Here is a 14043-nt window from a genome sequence, read left to right on the forward strand (position 1 = left end):
TGGGAGGTTTGTGATGACATGTAGCTGGAGCCAGTGGTCAGTGTCTAAAGAGTTGGATCTGAATCAAATGGAAGGAATCCAAGGACCAGGAGTGCAAACAGCCTGGCTTGTCAGTGGGCAGGGAAGGTCTAAGAGGCCTCCAGTCCTGTGTGATCCATGGGCCCACAGAGGTGTCTTTCTAACTCTGAGCATCTGCGAGCTTCTGAAGTGGCCAGAAACCAAGAAGAGGGTGCCTGGGGGGTACAAGTTCAGGGCGGTAGATTTCAACAGGAAAGCTCAGATGTGCACAGAGCAGAGAGGGAGCCGAGGCCCACACAGCTCCGTAGCCTTGACGGCTATTGATTTGTCAAAGGCAGTAAAGGAGCCCCCACAGGCGTGCCTGCTGCCTCTGGAGGCCATCTCAGCCACCTCCCTTTCTTGCTCACACTGCCTAAGCTGCACGGTCCTGCTTTTTTTTCCTTGAACAGGTCGTTTATTTCTGTCTCAGGGTCTGTGCCTCTGCTGTGCCTTCTGCCCAGAGCTCTCCTCCTGTGGGTTTTAGCACAGCCGTCTTCTCAGCATCCAGATCTCAGCTTGAGTTCTTGCAGGTTCGGAAAGCTGAGACCACCAGTGAGGGGCACTGCACGTGAAAATAAATCAACCTTTTCGGCAGCCGTCACTAGAGAGCCTGCTGCCTCAGTAGGATTTACATGCAAATTAATACCATTTTAGTGGTTCTGTTTGCGTGGCTACCTGTGCCGGTGTTCAGACTAGTAATAAATGTTTCTTAGAAATTTGCCCCATCAGAAATGCTGTCTGGCCCCCATCGGTAATAAGAAGCAGAAATCAAGCAGACCATACAGACTTAGCAAAACTACCCCAGAAGGACCATTCAGGTAATTCTGGGGTTGTGCACATATTCTGAGGAAAAAAAATCCTAAACTCTGGAAACTAACAACCAACACTGGTGAAATTTTAATTCTCTGTCACTCATTTTTACAACCTTGGGACTGATTACAATACTTTATTTTGGATTTTAATAAAATTTTTGCCTTTCTACAATCAAGGTCTAAAAATCAAAATTCCTATAAATTTTTACCTAGTGGTGGTTTGTATCATCTGTGTAGGAGCTGGAAGGTTCCTACAGTTAGAGTTCCAGTCAGTCAGTTGGCCGATTATAGACACTGAACAGTTGAATCTGTGGTCAAACTATTGAATTACTGATGTTCTGCAGGTAAGAAATAGGAGAATAGGCTATCTTGGATTTATGCATTCAAGTAAATATGAAAGCACTTTGGAAAATATGAAATCTCAAATTGAGTTTAAGCCAAAACGCACATGATCCCTCAGACCCATAAGCGTGACATCTTTCCCGAACGGTTCGTGTGCATGCGTTCCTGATCAGGCACCTGCGGGCTCTGAGATCATCCTATCCAGCATGTGCTGGCGCGAGACTCTCCCCCAGCCCCGCTGCAGCCGTTACAGCGAATGATTCATGCAGTGGGACTCCCAGGATGCGGCCGAGCGATGACTTAGAGGCGTGCTCCTGGGCCGGGAGGCGGCCGCTGCGGCCACCTGTGCAGATGAATGTATTGCCTCTCGGACCGAGTGCTGGATTTCTTCCAACCCAGCCTGGCCACTAACCCGATGAGCGATGAGCATGTAAAGCAGCCACATTCACTTATCTTTAGATGAAGGTAGGTGGGAAAAGCAAAGGGCGGGGCAGGGGGGAAGCAGAGGTTTTAGGAGAAAATTTGAGAAAGTTTTCCCCAAAGTCCAATCAGCTTGGAACACAGAGTTTTGGGAAACGGAGCAGCTGGTCAGAAACACAAGCCGTTTAGGCAGCTCATCGGGCCCGGGACAGCTTGCCGAGCACATAACCAGTGCAGTTGCCTTTCCGCTGCAGTGGCCTTGTGGTTGTGCACTCCCTGTGTGTTCGCAGTTAGTATGATGTATAAGCTATTTGTGTGGTTATGCATCAGCCATAAGATTTCATAACTCGTGTGGCCCTGCTGCAGCAATCGGAGCTGAGCCCTCCACCAAGCTGGAGCAGAAAACGGTGCTGGCTGCCTTTGTGTTGATGCTAAACGGGTGTTAGAGCAGATTCTGTGAGTGTTGGGCTCCAGCCTACAACTGAATTTTTCAGAGAATGTCAAAATACTTGGAAATCAAGTGAGTCACACTTCTCTTCCAGCCAGAAAAATGAGTTGTCTCGCTCAGTGTGCCCCAGGTAATGCCAAATGCAATGACTGCCGATTTGGGGATTGAGTCTTGGTTCTGGTTTCATAAAACACCTTCTCTCTTCCATCCCGGCCAGTTGTTTGCGGTGATTTCTGTTGGTCCACCCGCCTGTGTGTGAGTTGGCATAGAAGGAGCTGTGACTGCAAAGTCCTAAGCTGCATGGGCTTTGTGAGCTCAGGCGGGCAGGCTCAAATGGCTACACTAGACTTCCAGCATGCGTGTGATGGAAAGCTCACGCGTTAGAAGATCTGGGTGCAGACTCAGTGGTCACTTTAGCTATCCTGTTCTCAAACTCTCAGGCCCCATCCGGGCTTGGGCATGGTTCCATCAGGCTTCTAGGAAAGGGGTCTGCGGGCTTGGGTCCTTGTGCTCTTCTGCAGGCTGTAACTTTCCAAGGGGAAGATTCCGTGGTCACTGAAAATGTTGCTAAGATGAGGCTATGAGTACAACAGTGAGAAGAGTCCTGAGGGCTTCCCAGGAAGGCAGGCCCATTCCCACCCACCCCCTAAAGCCTATTTTCCGGGACGGGAGTCCTAACGTGGAAGTGGTGATGGTGTGAGCAGAGAAGGCATCCTCTCTTCCACATGCGTAACTTCTCTTTGGTCTTGCCTTTTTAATTTTCACAGCTTGCTTTCCAATCCTGGTCGTGTTACCCAGAGCACTCCATTAGTGGGCAGGTCTGTAAACAGGACTTCTGCTGACACCAAGACTGCAATCCATTCTTCCATTTTGCCCCTGCGCATATAGGCTGGTGCTTTTTGGAAGGGCACAGGACAGTGCTCAGCTCGGCATGTGCCACAGAGGGCACTAGCACTTTATCCTTCTGTGTTCCACCACCCAGGAGCTCCTCTGTAGGGACCACCCATGTGCCTGGTAGTGGACTTTCTTTTTTTTTTTAAATGTTTTATGACTTATGCTCACAGCAAGCCCATGGGGTATATGTTGCTATTTTCATCTTATAAATGAAGAAACTGAGGCTCGGGAGGTCAAGTAAATGTTGCAGGATTGAAAACAAGTTTGGTGTGATCCCAAGGCCACACTCCTTCTACTAGTTAAGCTGGAAGATAATAACATGGGTGCTTTTTTTCAAAAAAATTATTGCTCCTTTTAAAATTATTATAAAAGGAATACATTTTTTTTTTTTAAAAAAAAAGCTGGAGAATGCCTGAGGTGTATAAAGAAGGAAATAAAAATCATTCGAGATCACTGTTGTTAGCACATTGCTGCATGAGAAGAGGCCAGGAACTTGGATTGAGACTTGCATTTGAGCCCGGCCGGGCGTGGCTCAGTGGTTGAGCATCGACCTAGGATCCAGGAGATCGCAGTTCGATTCCCAGTTAGGGGCGTACAGGAGGCAGCTGTTCAATGACTCTCATCATTGATGTTTCTCTATCTCTCCCTCTCCCTTCCTCTCTCTGAAATCAATAAAGATATATATTAAAAAAAAAACCAAAAAAAAAAACTTGCATTTGACAACTCGCCCAGGAAGTGACATCAGTTTCCTGGGCCACGTCTATAAAGGGGAGGGAGGAGATACGTCTCCTGGTGGTTATGATGATTAAATGTAATGTTTGCGAAGAGCTTAGTCCATAGTAAGAAAACAACAAATGTTCACCCTCATTATCGCTCTGTTCTTCTGAGCTTTTCAGTGTGTAGACAGACGTTTTAAACTTACATGCGCTTGTGCTATACATCCAGTCCTGCTTGGTAACCTTCGTTAATTCTGTCTGATGAGCATCTCTTCATCGCACTAAGAGCTGAATAGTTAGGTTGTTTCCCACCGTTTTATTTTTTTGAAATTGATTTTTGAGAGAGATAGCGACATGGATGTGAGAGATGCAACATTGATAGATTGCCTCCTGCAAGGGTCCTGACCAGGAATCGAACCCACTGCCTTTAGGTGTACAAGATGATGCTCTAACCAACTGAGCCACACCTGCCAGGGCAGCCAACCTTTTTACTTTTATAGATTGTGTTGTCTATTGTGGAATGAAGAGAGAGAATGGAAATGGGGACTCTAGCTATATCTAACATTTTATTTCTTAAAAAAACACACACTTGAAACAAAATGCTAAAGCAAAAATGGTAAAATATGAACATTTATTAACTTTGGTGAGTACATGGGTTTCTGGGCCTATTTTCTGAATGTTTTTCTAAATGTTTAATAGTTGATAATTTAACATTTTAAAATTACGATGCTGAGATGAACATCCTTGTACACAGGGCTTTGTGCTCTTATGGGACCAATTCCCCAGCATAAATTCTAAAAGTAGGATCTTTTGTGTACAAAAATACACCCTTTAGTCCACATAAGAATTGTGTATCAATTTGTGCAGCCCCGCTTCTGTACTCTTTTCAACTGTGGTTATCAAAAATTTTAAATAATGTTCAGGAACTGAGAGGAGTTGCATTTAAAAAAATATGAAGCTAAATAATTTTCTATATGTATTTCTTTGGTGAATTCCTTTTATATCCTTAGTCCATTTTTCTGTGGCATAGTCATGGTTTTTCTTGATCTGTAAGAGGTCCTTATATATTAAGGATATTAGCCGTGGAAAAGAAGCCTCAGTGTCGATGGCCCTTACATTTTAAGTTACCTATGCAAGGACAGGAAGGACCTTCCCATCGCAACTGCCACAGCTGGTTTCCAGCCATTTGCTTGTTTCTGCCTTTAGACCTCCAGTGGAAGTCCGGGCACATGGCAGAGAGCCTCACCAACATGCCCCGGCACTCCCTCTACATCATCATCGGAGCCCTGTGCGTCGCCTTCATCCTGATGCTGATCATCCTGATTGTGGGGATTTGCCGCATCAGCCGCATCGAGTACCAGGGCTCCTCCAGGCCGGCCTACGAGGAGTTCTACAACTGCCGCAGCATCGACAGCGAGTTCAGCAACGCCATCGCCTCCATCCGGCACGCCAGGTGGGCCGCCCGGGGGCTGGGGGCCGGGCGGGGACGGCTGCTTTCCCATGGCTTCCACACGGGCAGTCTCAGGACCGGGGTTACGTTGTGAACAGGACTTTACATCCACAAAGAGGGTTTCACAGAATAAAACCTAGGTTCAAGGCACTGTTGAACCTATTGGATGTTGTTGGGGGACAGATAATGAGGCTGCTTTATAAGCAAAAGCCCTTTTAATTGGCTGCTAGCTTTCTGTTTTCATTGGATACATTCATTCATTCAATTTGTGTTTATCTGTGCTATAAATATCTGATTCTTAATCACTGTGTTTGAAACATTTTTAGATGATTTCTTTTTGGAATGCCTTTAGCTGTTGCTGCTCTCCAAACAGTAAGCGTAGATATAAATTATTCCATTTGATTACTTTAAAAATGACTAACAGCTATCATTTGGCTGCTGGGAAACCTGTGTGAAAAAATAATGATGGAAAACTTTCCTTGCCTGGTGAAGGAAGCACAGAGAGTCACAGACAAGATGAACCCAAAGAGGCCCACACCAAGCACATCATAATGAGAGAATCTTTAAAGCAGCAAGAGGGAAGTAGTTAGTTACCTACAAAGGAGCTCCCATAAGACTGTCAGCAGATTTCTCAACAGAAACTGTGCAGACCAGAAGGGAGTGGCAAGAAGTACTCAAAGTGATGAAAAGCAAGGCCCCACTGCCAAGATTACCCAGCAAAGCTATCATTTAGAACTGAAGGACACATAAAGAGTTTCCCAGACAAGAACAAGCTAAAAGAGTTCATCACCACGAAACAGTATTACATAAAATGTTAAAGGTTGTCTTTGAAAAAAAGAAAAAAAGATAAAAATATGAATAATAAAATGGCAATAAAAACATATCTATCAGCAATTGAATCTAAACAAAATACACAAGCAGAACAGGACACAGACTCAGATATAGAGAACATTTTGACAGTTGCTAGATGGGAGGGTGTTTGGGAGATGGGTGAAAAAGATGAAGGGGTTTTGAAGTACTAATTGGTTGGTACAGTCATGGGGATGCAAAGTATAGCATAGGAATATAGTCAATAACATTGTAATAACTCTGGTGCCCAGATGGATACTAGATTTATTGGAATGATCACTTAATAAGTTATATGGTGTCCAATCACTGGGTTGTACACCTGAAACTAATATAACGTATGTCAAATGTAATTGAAAAATAAGAAAAATGTTTTAAAAAATGGAGGTTGTATTATATAAAACAGGGTCCTTTTTTGGAGGAAAGACGCATAGAGGGACAAGGAGTTGGTGTGGCCTCACAGAGTGTGAGTCCAGGTGTCTCAGGTACTTCACTGAGCCCAGCTACTCCATTACCTTACTCTGGATTTTAGATCATTTAACCTTTCACAATACAGTTCCTTCAACTGTAGAAAAGGAATAGCTCTACCTCCTAAGAGAGTTATGACAATCAAATTAATTTACAAATAATAAAGGATTGTGTAAACAGATAACACCATATTTACTTCTCCAAGTCTATCATAACACTAAAAAAAAAAAAAATCAGCTAATCTAACATTTTGTTGACTTTTGCAAAGAGTATTTATTTAAAAAGTAATGGCGACATCCTGTTAAAGAACACCATCTTTTCTTTTAATTGGCAAAACAAGCTAAAGCACACAATTCAGAAAGTCAGCCTGCTGCAGTAAGAAGTGGGCTGAGCTTGGTGTCTTAAGATGGGGCTCAAGGGAACTCTCAGCTGCATTCACTGGGTCATTGTATATTGATATGGGTCAGGATACAAGCAGATCCAGATTCTGTCTAAATGGTGCAGAAACTCAGAAGTTCAGAAAGTTTACTTTCCTCAAAAGGAAACCACCAAACCCAACACTCAGATCTTACAGCAGTCTTGCCACTCCAGTGGAAGAGAGAAGTTGGGGGGCACAGAGCTCTGGCCCCATGCCTTGGTGGGGCAAGGACAGCTTTTCTGTGGGACCTGCACGAGCCTTACTCCTGCAACTAGGAGGAAGAAAGAGTTCAACCCTCCCCAAATCAGGCCCTACACAGCTGCCCATCATCGGCTCCTTCCTTTAAGTGTCAGCTCAGCAACACGGCTTCCAGGAAGCCCTGAGCCCATCCCTGCAAATCTCATCTTAATTGTTTATTTGACTAACGTTCCCACTAGCCCGTGCTTGAAGAGCAGGGGCATTTTTTATTCATCTCCGGTGGGCCCTGGCACATAGCAGACCTTACTAAAATTGGAGGTCTTGCTAAACTTAGGTCTGAAATGGCTGGGCGAGCTTGGTTAGCAGTTAATGGAGAATGTCTGCATCTGCCCGAGACGGAGACTCAACCCAGAACACCAGCTTGGTGAGTGAGGTACCAGCCTGCAGGTGTCTTTGCAGTGTCCTGAGATCAGTGGATGAGAGACCGAGGATGCGAAAAGGAGAGGCAAAGAGACAAATTCGTTTGTTGTTCAAGAGTTCCCAGAGGGGCTTAGTTCACCAGGAGGGAGCAGGAGCCACGACTTTATACTGGGATGTACTGGGAGACCCGAGAAATCGGATTCTTCCACCCCAAGAGGGTCTGGAGCTAAGTAAGATCCTTTTGCATTCAAGAGAAAGAATATTTTATTTCAGCCTCAGAATAGCTTAAAATAGATCCTTCTGGGCTTCCTGCTTGTATAGCTCACTGGGAAGATATTTACCGAATCCTCTTGGAAGGAAAGGATAAGCTTGAAAGCAGTTACAAGCCTGGTTCTTATTTGGTGCCGATTTTATCAAAAGTATTTACCACGGGATTCCTAACCAGCAAGCTCCTACACGCACCAGTGACTGCGGATAAAACGGTTGAAGTTGAAACATACCTTCCCACATATCTGGGAATGTTCCCCTCTGAAGGTTTATTCAGTTACAACCTGTGGTTTCTAGGTCTCTGGGTGGAGGCCCTCTTGGCCCCCTTTTCCTGGAGACCTTGGGGAGGCGTGAGGAAGCAGCACTTAGGATATGACCCTTTTCCCAGTTCCAGCAGCGGCCTGTGCCTGACGTTCATTTCACTGCCTGTCTCCCGCTGCTGGCCGGGGGGTGACCCTGGATCAGAATGACGGCAGCTTGGCAGACACGCAGGACGGAGACGGAGTGGGTCATCTGTGACATTCACGCGTGACTGAGGAAGGGTGGGGTGACTGTGACGTCAGCAAGTCAGCCGGTGCTGGGTTGTCCTAAGAGTCGTTAGTCCCGTGGCTGTTTGCTTGCATTCAGGTTGGAGAGAGTTTGTAACTGGCTGGCGGGAGCGATGGAGCTGAGGTCACACCTGATTGCTCCCTGCTCTGCCAGCTGTGAGTGCCTGATCCCAGAAAACAAACAAACAAACAAACAAAAGGAGAGCTGTGAAAGGACACGGTCCCTTTTCTCAAACAGCATCTCCTGATGCGGGCCTTTTCTAAGGTCAGGCCCGCCACAGAGTCATTCTCTGTGGCACTTTTAGCTGTTAGCTGTTGACTTTCAGGGGAATATGAACTAGAAGATGTGAGCTCTGTGATCTGCCTTATAGCTCGTTGCAGTATTTTTTTATTTTTAATTTTTTTTAGTGAAATATACGAGATTTGTCATTAGATACGAAGTTTGAAACTAATCCACCATGGTTAACATGGCCAGAACTCTGCTAAGTCCATGGAGGGAGGGGCTGTGGTCTTCACCTAGGGCTGCGAAATGTTCCACCCTGTGGGCTGTCCAGTCTCCGTGCCTGCTCAGCTCTGCCTTTGTAGGGCAGAGGCATTACGGAGGGACACAACTGTGTTCCAGTAAAACTTTATTTAAAAAACAGGCAACAGGCTGCAGTGGGCTTGCAGGCTGTAGTGTGCTAACCCTTGGCCTACACTATACTTTTCTGTAGCTTCAAAAAATTTATATATGATTAAAATTAATTAAATGAACACGATTGGTAGTGTATTGTTACCAATGTACCTAGCTATTTTATGAGAAATGGATATCTCACCTTAAAGTCCTCCTGAAATTTTCAGACGTGGGGAAAAAGCGTTGAGACCCAGTTGGCTTTTGCGCTGGTGCCCCTTTCCGAGCCTCAGACTACGCAGGCCTCACTCAGTTCAGGCATGCGGACCGCAGGCTGGGTGCGTTTATGCGCACAGCCCCGGGCCTTCGCGAGGCTTAGCAGTTTAGGCACGATTTTATCGAAGCCTTTCTAATGCTGCAGTGATAGCTGTGGCTTCTCGGTGGTAGCATGCTTAGCTCTTTATCTCTGCATTTGCCTGGCGCCCATCTGCCATGGTTTATGCCTCTGTGCTCCTGGAGGCCAGTAAATCCTGAGTGAATGTGAATATGAGATGGAAGAATATTTAAAAGTAAAAGATCATGTGAAAAATGCAACGCTTCTCATTTCCCACTCAATTCTATTCTTCTCTATACGTGAGAAGGCAGACTTTTCAAGATATCAAAGAAATAGGAAAGGGGGCAGATGACACGTAAGCCATGCTGAAATAAGCCCCTTGATGTCCTAGGGTGCTTATCCGGGCAACCTTTTTAAAATATTAGCTTCTTTTAAAATTTCTTTTCTAATGGGCCCCACTGGACTTGAGACAGTTAAACCATGTTGTCTGTAACAGGCAGGAGGGGTGGTGGGTTCACGTGGAAGGGCGTGTGAATCCTCCTGACTCCAGGGGATTTGGGGGAAGGTGAGTCTTGAATTGAAGAGGCCACCCAGGAGTTGAATTGGCTGTATTGTAATAATCACCATCTCGACACTGGTTTTTCAGCAAGTCCTGAAAGTGGAGTTTGATACCCATGGCTGCTGCCCATCAGCTGCTGTCAGGGAGACTCAGAAGCACACAGATCTGTTGGGACAATGACTTTGTGCTCAGAGAGGAACATGGGTGTTGGGGAGTGATAGGTGGGTGGGACTGGATGGCACATTCTGTGGACAAACACCTTTTTCGAAGTCATTTCCCCTCTCGTCCCTTCTCCGTGTCTTGGGACCTCAGGAGACTGCCGAGCCTTCGCAGCCCTCCTGCTTGTCCCCTGCGACAGTCTGTCTGTCCAGGGTCCAGGAAAGACCACCCCACCCCACCACTGCGCATTCCAGGTGCCAGAACGAATTAAAGTAAACTCCTCTCCTCATCCTTATGGGCCTCAGAAGGAAAAGACAAATCAATATTCGTTCTTTAAAATCCTATTGTAGAACTGTCACGGCTGGCTGCTTTGCCAAGATTTAACCTACAGGCTTCAACATTCATTTGGACTCTTGCATTTTGTGAAATCCATTTCTTGCCTCCTGCACTGAAGACTAATATTTTTACTCAGTATTACTACGAGGAAGTCTTAAACTTCTGTACTTACTAGAGGATATACTTGTTAGGATAGTTTTAATATGTTATTCCTACCATTTGCCTTGAGTAGGCCCTGAGATCCAATGTCAATCTAACTAGAGTCCTCTCTCCTCGATTTCAGGTTTGGAAAGAAATCCCGGCCCGCGATGTACGACGTGACCCCCATCGCCTACGAGGATTACAGCCCCGATGACAAGCCTTTGGTCACACTGATTAAAACAAAAGATTTGTAATCATTTTTTGGATTATTTTTCAAAAAAGATGGGATACTACACTCATTTAAATATTTTTAAGAAAATAAAAAGCTTAAGAAATTTAAAATGATAGCTGCTCAAGAGTTTTCAGTAGGATATTTAAGAACTAATTTTCTGCAGCTTTTAGTTTGAGACACGTATTTTAAAAACTGAATTTGAGAAGTCCATAGACTACGTCTCCATGTACTTTCAGCTCTCTAGACCCTGTGCTTCGAGTGGCGCGTGGTCTTTCCACGGTAGACCCTGTCGCGACACCCAGACTCACTTCTGCGGTTGTCACAGAAATAGTCTCATCGAGAAGTTTCTAGTTGGCGTGCGAGTGCCGGCTCTCTGAGTAGTTAGGAAACACGTAGAGTATGACACGTAGTACAGTATACCCGTGACTTAAAAAGAAGTCTGAACTGTTGTTTTGTGAAAAAGAAACTAGTTACCTTTACTCTTCCTAACCCGGGCGAATTGCTTCGCCTCATTCCGTGCATGGGTAGTGACTTCTTTCTGCACCGTTTGGTTGAACCTCGCGGAAGCGTCCTTTTGAGTTTGTTTCTGGTCGTTTTCGTAACAGTCGTCAAGCTAGGCCTTGGAAACGTAGGTCATGGAAGGGCCTAGTGAGGCAAACTGAGATCGAGTGGGATCTGTAGTTTGTTCAAAGTCAAGGTCTTTTCAATGTAAGTGAGCTTTGCGTTGGAGCTGTCCGTTGCTAAGGGGTAGTTCGGGAGGGAGGGCCCCGGCCCTGCCGTAGCCAGTGTTTCTCATAGTGCATCTTTATTTATATCCGGGGCATTTTCGTGGCTGTATCTGACTGGTATGTGCTTCTTCTGATTCTTGCTAATTTCAAAGAATATTGAATAAATGTTACCAAGTCAAGGAAGCCCTTGTCTCTCTTTCTTTTAAAATGACGTAAAACACACAGTTTCAGGGGCTCCAGTTCTCAGTAAAGAACACTGTCATGATCGTGAGTCAGGTGGCGCTCTGTACAAATAAAAATACAACAGTGACAGTCCTCCAGAGGCGTGCCACGGCGAGATTCTCCACGCCAGCGGGCTGCGGGGAGACCTTCGCAAACACCCCTCATTTGTACACGGAATATAGGAGGCTCTCGCTAATGGGTTACTGACTTAATGAGCAAACTAGTGTGTGGAACTTGAGTACTGTTAGTTAATAGAAATAAGGTAAATATTGCCCAAATTTCCATTTCAATATTTCCCACTACACTTTGAAAATACCCCCCCTTAACCACCTCTATAAAATAGGTATAAATGCACCCCAGTTACACAGGAGGACATGGTGGGTTACCTACTGTGCACATGCAAACATATAACATGAAAATCACAACTAGTATATCCTAAACGTGATCCATCCGAAACTTACATGTAAACTGTAATGCAGATGGAACACTTAATTTACCAGAACTTTGTTCAGTTATGAGTATTGCTCATGTTTCATTAAAACACAATTCCTACAATTTTAAAAATTTGAGATATAAAAAAAGATATAAAACATTTTGGATTTGATATTGTCATTAAACCACCCCGTTTTTCACACTTTAAATGTTCCAAGGAGAACATTCCTGTGGCTGCCAGAGCCCTTCCCTGGGCCTTCTGGAACCCTCCAACCTCCTAGTTATCCGTGAACCATCCCTACCTTCTCGTAAACGTGAAAGATGGAAAAAACCCCCGCAAGTTTTCATCTTAACTTTTGCAACAGAATTTGCCAGTGAGATGCAGCGTGTGGGAGTCGTGAGGTTCACTGACATCAGAAAAGCTTCTAGGTGTGATGTGCAGGGCACTGTGGCCTCGAGAAATGTCTTACATGCTGCCCTCCTGCGCCCCTGAAATGAAACTGCTCAGCAAATATCTCTGGGTCCTTAGAAACCTCAAGGCAGCTTAGAGCCAGCCTGGGCTTAATTATGTTTTGCATCTAAATTCTGTGCTGAAGTCCCAGGGTCATTAAAATAATTTTATCTTCACCTGGCAACATTTGGCAAGGCCAAGAGGGGCCTGGAATCAGGTGGGAGGGAGGGTTTTAGGCAAAAAGTACTTAAGATGCTTTTTCTTCCCTCACTTCTCTCAAAACATCTGTTCCTGAGCCTACAAATGACATCGCTATACACCCACTCTCTGATGATTAAATGACACAGGGCAAAGCATTAATATTTTTAGCCTAAGCGTTTGGCAGTGAGCTAATAACAAAGTGTGGACATGGTTGGTGGGGCACCTGTGGGAACACACACAGACCTTGCTCGCTTCCACCTTCCCATCTTATCTGGGTTGTGGGGTGCACAGACACCTCCATCCACAGGAGAGCGGTAGACACGTGGGCGCATGTTGAAGTCTGCTGTCCCACTGACGCCCCCTCGCACCCAGGACAATGGCTGTGCTCTGCGTCGTCTTATTGATCTTCATTTGGAAGCTGCTTAGATCATATGCTCTCAAATAACTGAATCTCCCCAATTCTGAAATTCATTGTATGTGATGCCCCTGAAGGGACTAGTTTGGAAAACTAAACCTTTTATCAATTACAATTTGTCTTTTGAAAGCAAATTAACGGAGCCTACAGCTTCGGGGTATGGGCAGGCTTGTCCGGTTCTGACAGTCTGAGCGCCGACACCAAAGACATTGGAAGGCAGGGGCTCGCGCACTGGGACAGTCAGAAGTAACAGCTCCCTGAGCACGTGTGCGTCAGGCAGGTGGGAGCAGGAAAAGCCACACACAGGGACCCTGGCTCCCGAGTTCAGGCTTGTTTTGAACCAGACCTTCATCTAAGGAACAAGTGAAGACAATTACTTGGAAGAGCGTGGCGAAGGGACGGTAAGCGCTGCCATCTGCCAGCTCACTGCAGAGGGGATGGAACCTTACTTGAATCATTCACTTGCTCACAACTTCGGATGAGTAGTTCTGGGCCTGCATGTCATAGATTTTTATCTCAAAATCAATAAAAACATTAAAATAAAGTCCTTTGCTCTTGAACCTGGTTGAGGGGTCTTGGTCCCCAGCCCCTTCGGTCCCCCCTATCCCAGTGATCCCTGAGGGGGTGGGGGAGCCATGAGACTCTCACAGAGGACAGCTTGAAAGCCACTGGACTGACTGATATAGGGTGTCCCCAAAAAGTAAGGCAGCGTTTATTAAAATACATTTCATTTTTAAAATTGAGCTATCAGCTGTTAAAGTGTAGAAACATTTTTGGGGGACAGCCTGTATATCCCCAGACTCTTCATCCCCCATCTGTCCATCCGGCCATCCATCCAACAGGCGTTAACGGCGCTCAGCACGCCTGAGGCTGGTGCTGGCCATACCTGAAGCAGGCGGCGTTAGCTGTGGGCCACACA

At 45.6% G+C, this 14043-nt stretch overlaps 1 protein-coding gene across 1 annotated transcript in view; it reads left to right on the forward strand.

Moving 5' to 3' along the window:
• DNER (delta/notch like EGF repeat containing) overlaps window positions 1-11586 on the forward strand; it is a 185489-nt gene extending 173903 nt beyond the window's left edge. The window contains exons 12-13 of the mRNA XM_087819363.1: window positions 4896-5142; window positions 10586-11586. Coding sequence (XP_087675489.1) covers window positions 4896-5142; window positions 10586-10697 — 359 coding nt within the window. The 3' untranslated portion in view covers window positions 10698-11586. The remainder of the gene's footprint in view (window positions 1-4895; window positions 5143-10585) is intronic.
• The last annotated feature ends 2457 nt before the right edge of the window (window positions 11587-14043 follow it).

Source organism: Miniopterus natalensis, chromosome 8, assembly GCF_054644295.1.
Source record: "Miniopterus natalensis isolate mMinNat1 chromosome 8, mMinNat1.hap1, whole genome shotgun sequence".
Lineage (NCBI taxonomy): Eukaryota > Metazoa > Chordata > Mammalia > Chiroptera > Miniopteridae > Miniopterus > Miniopterus natalensis.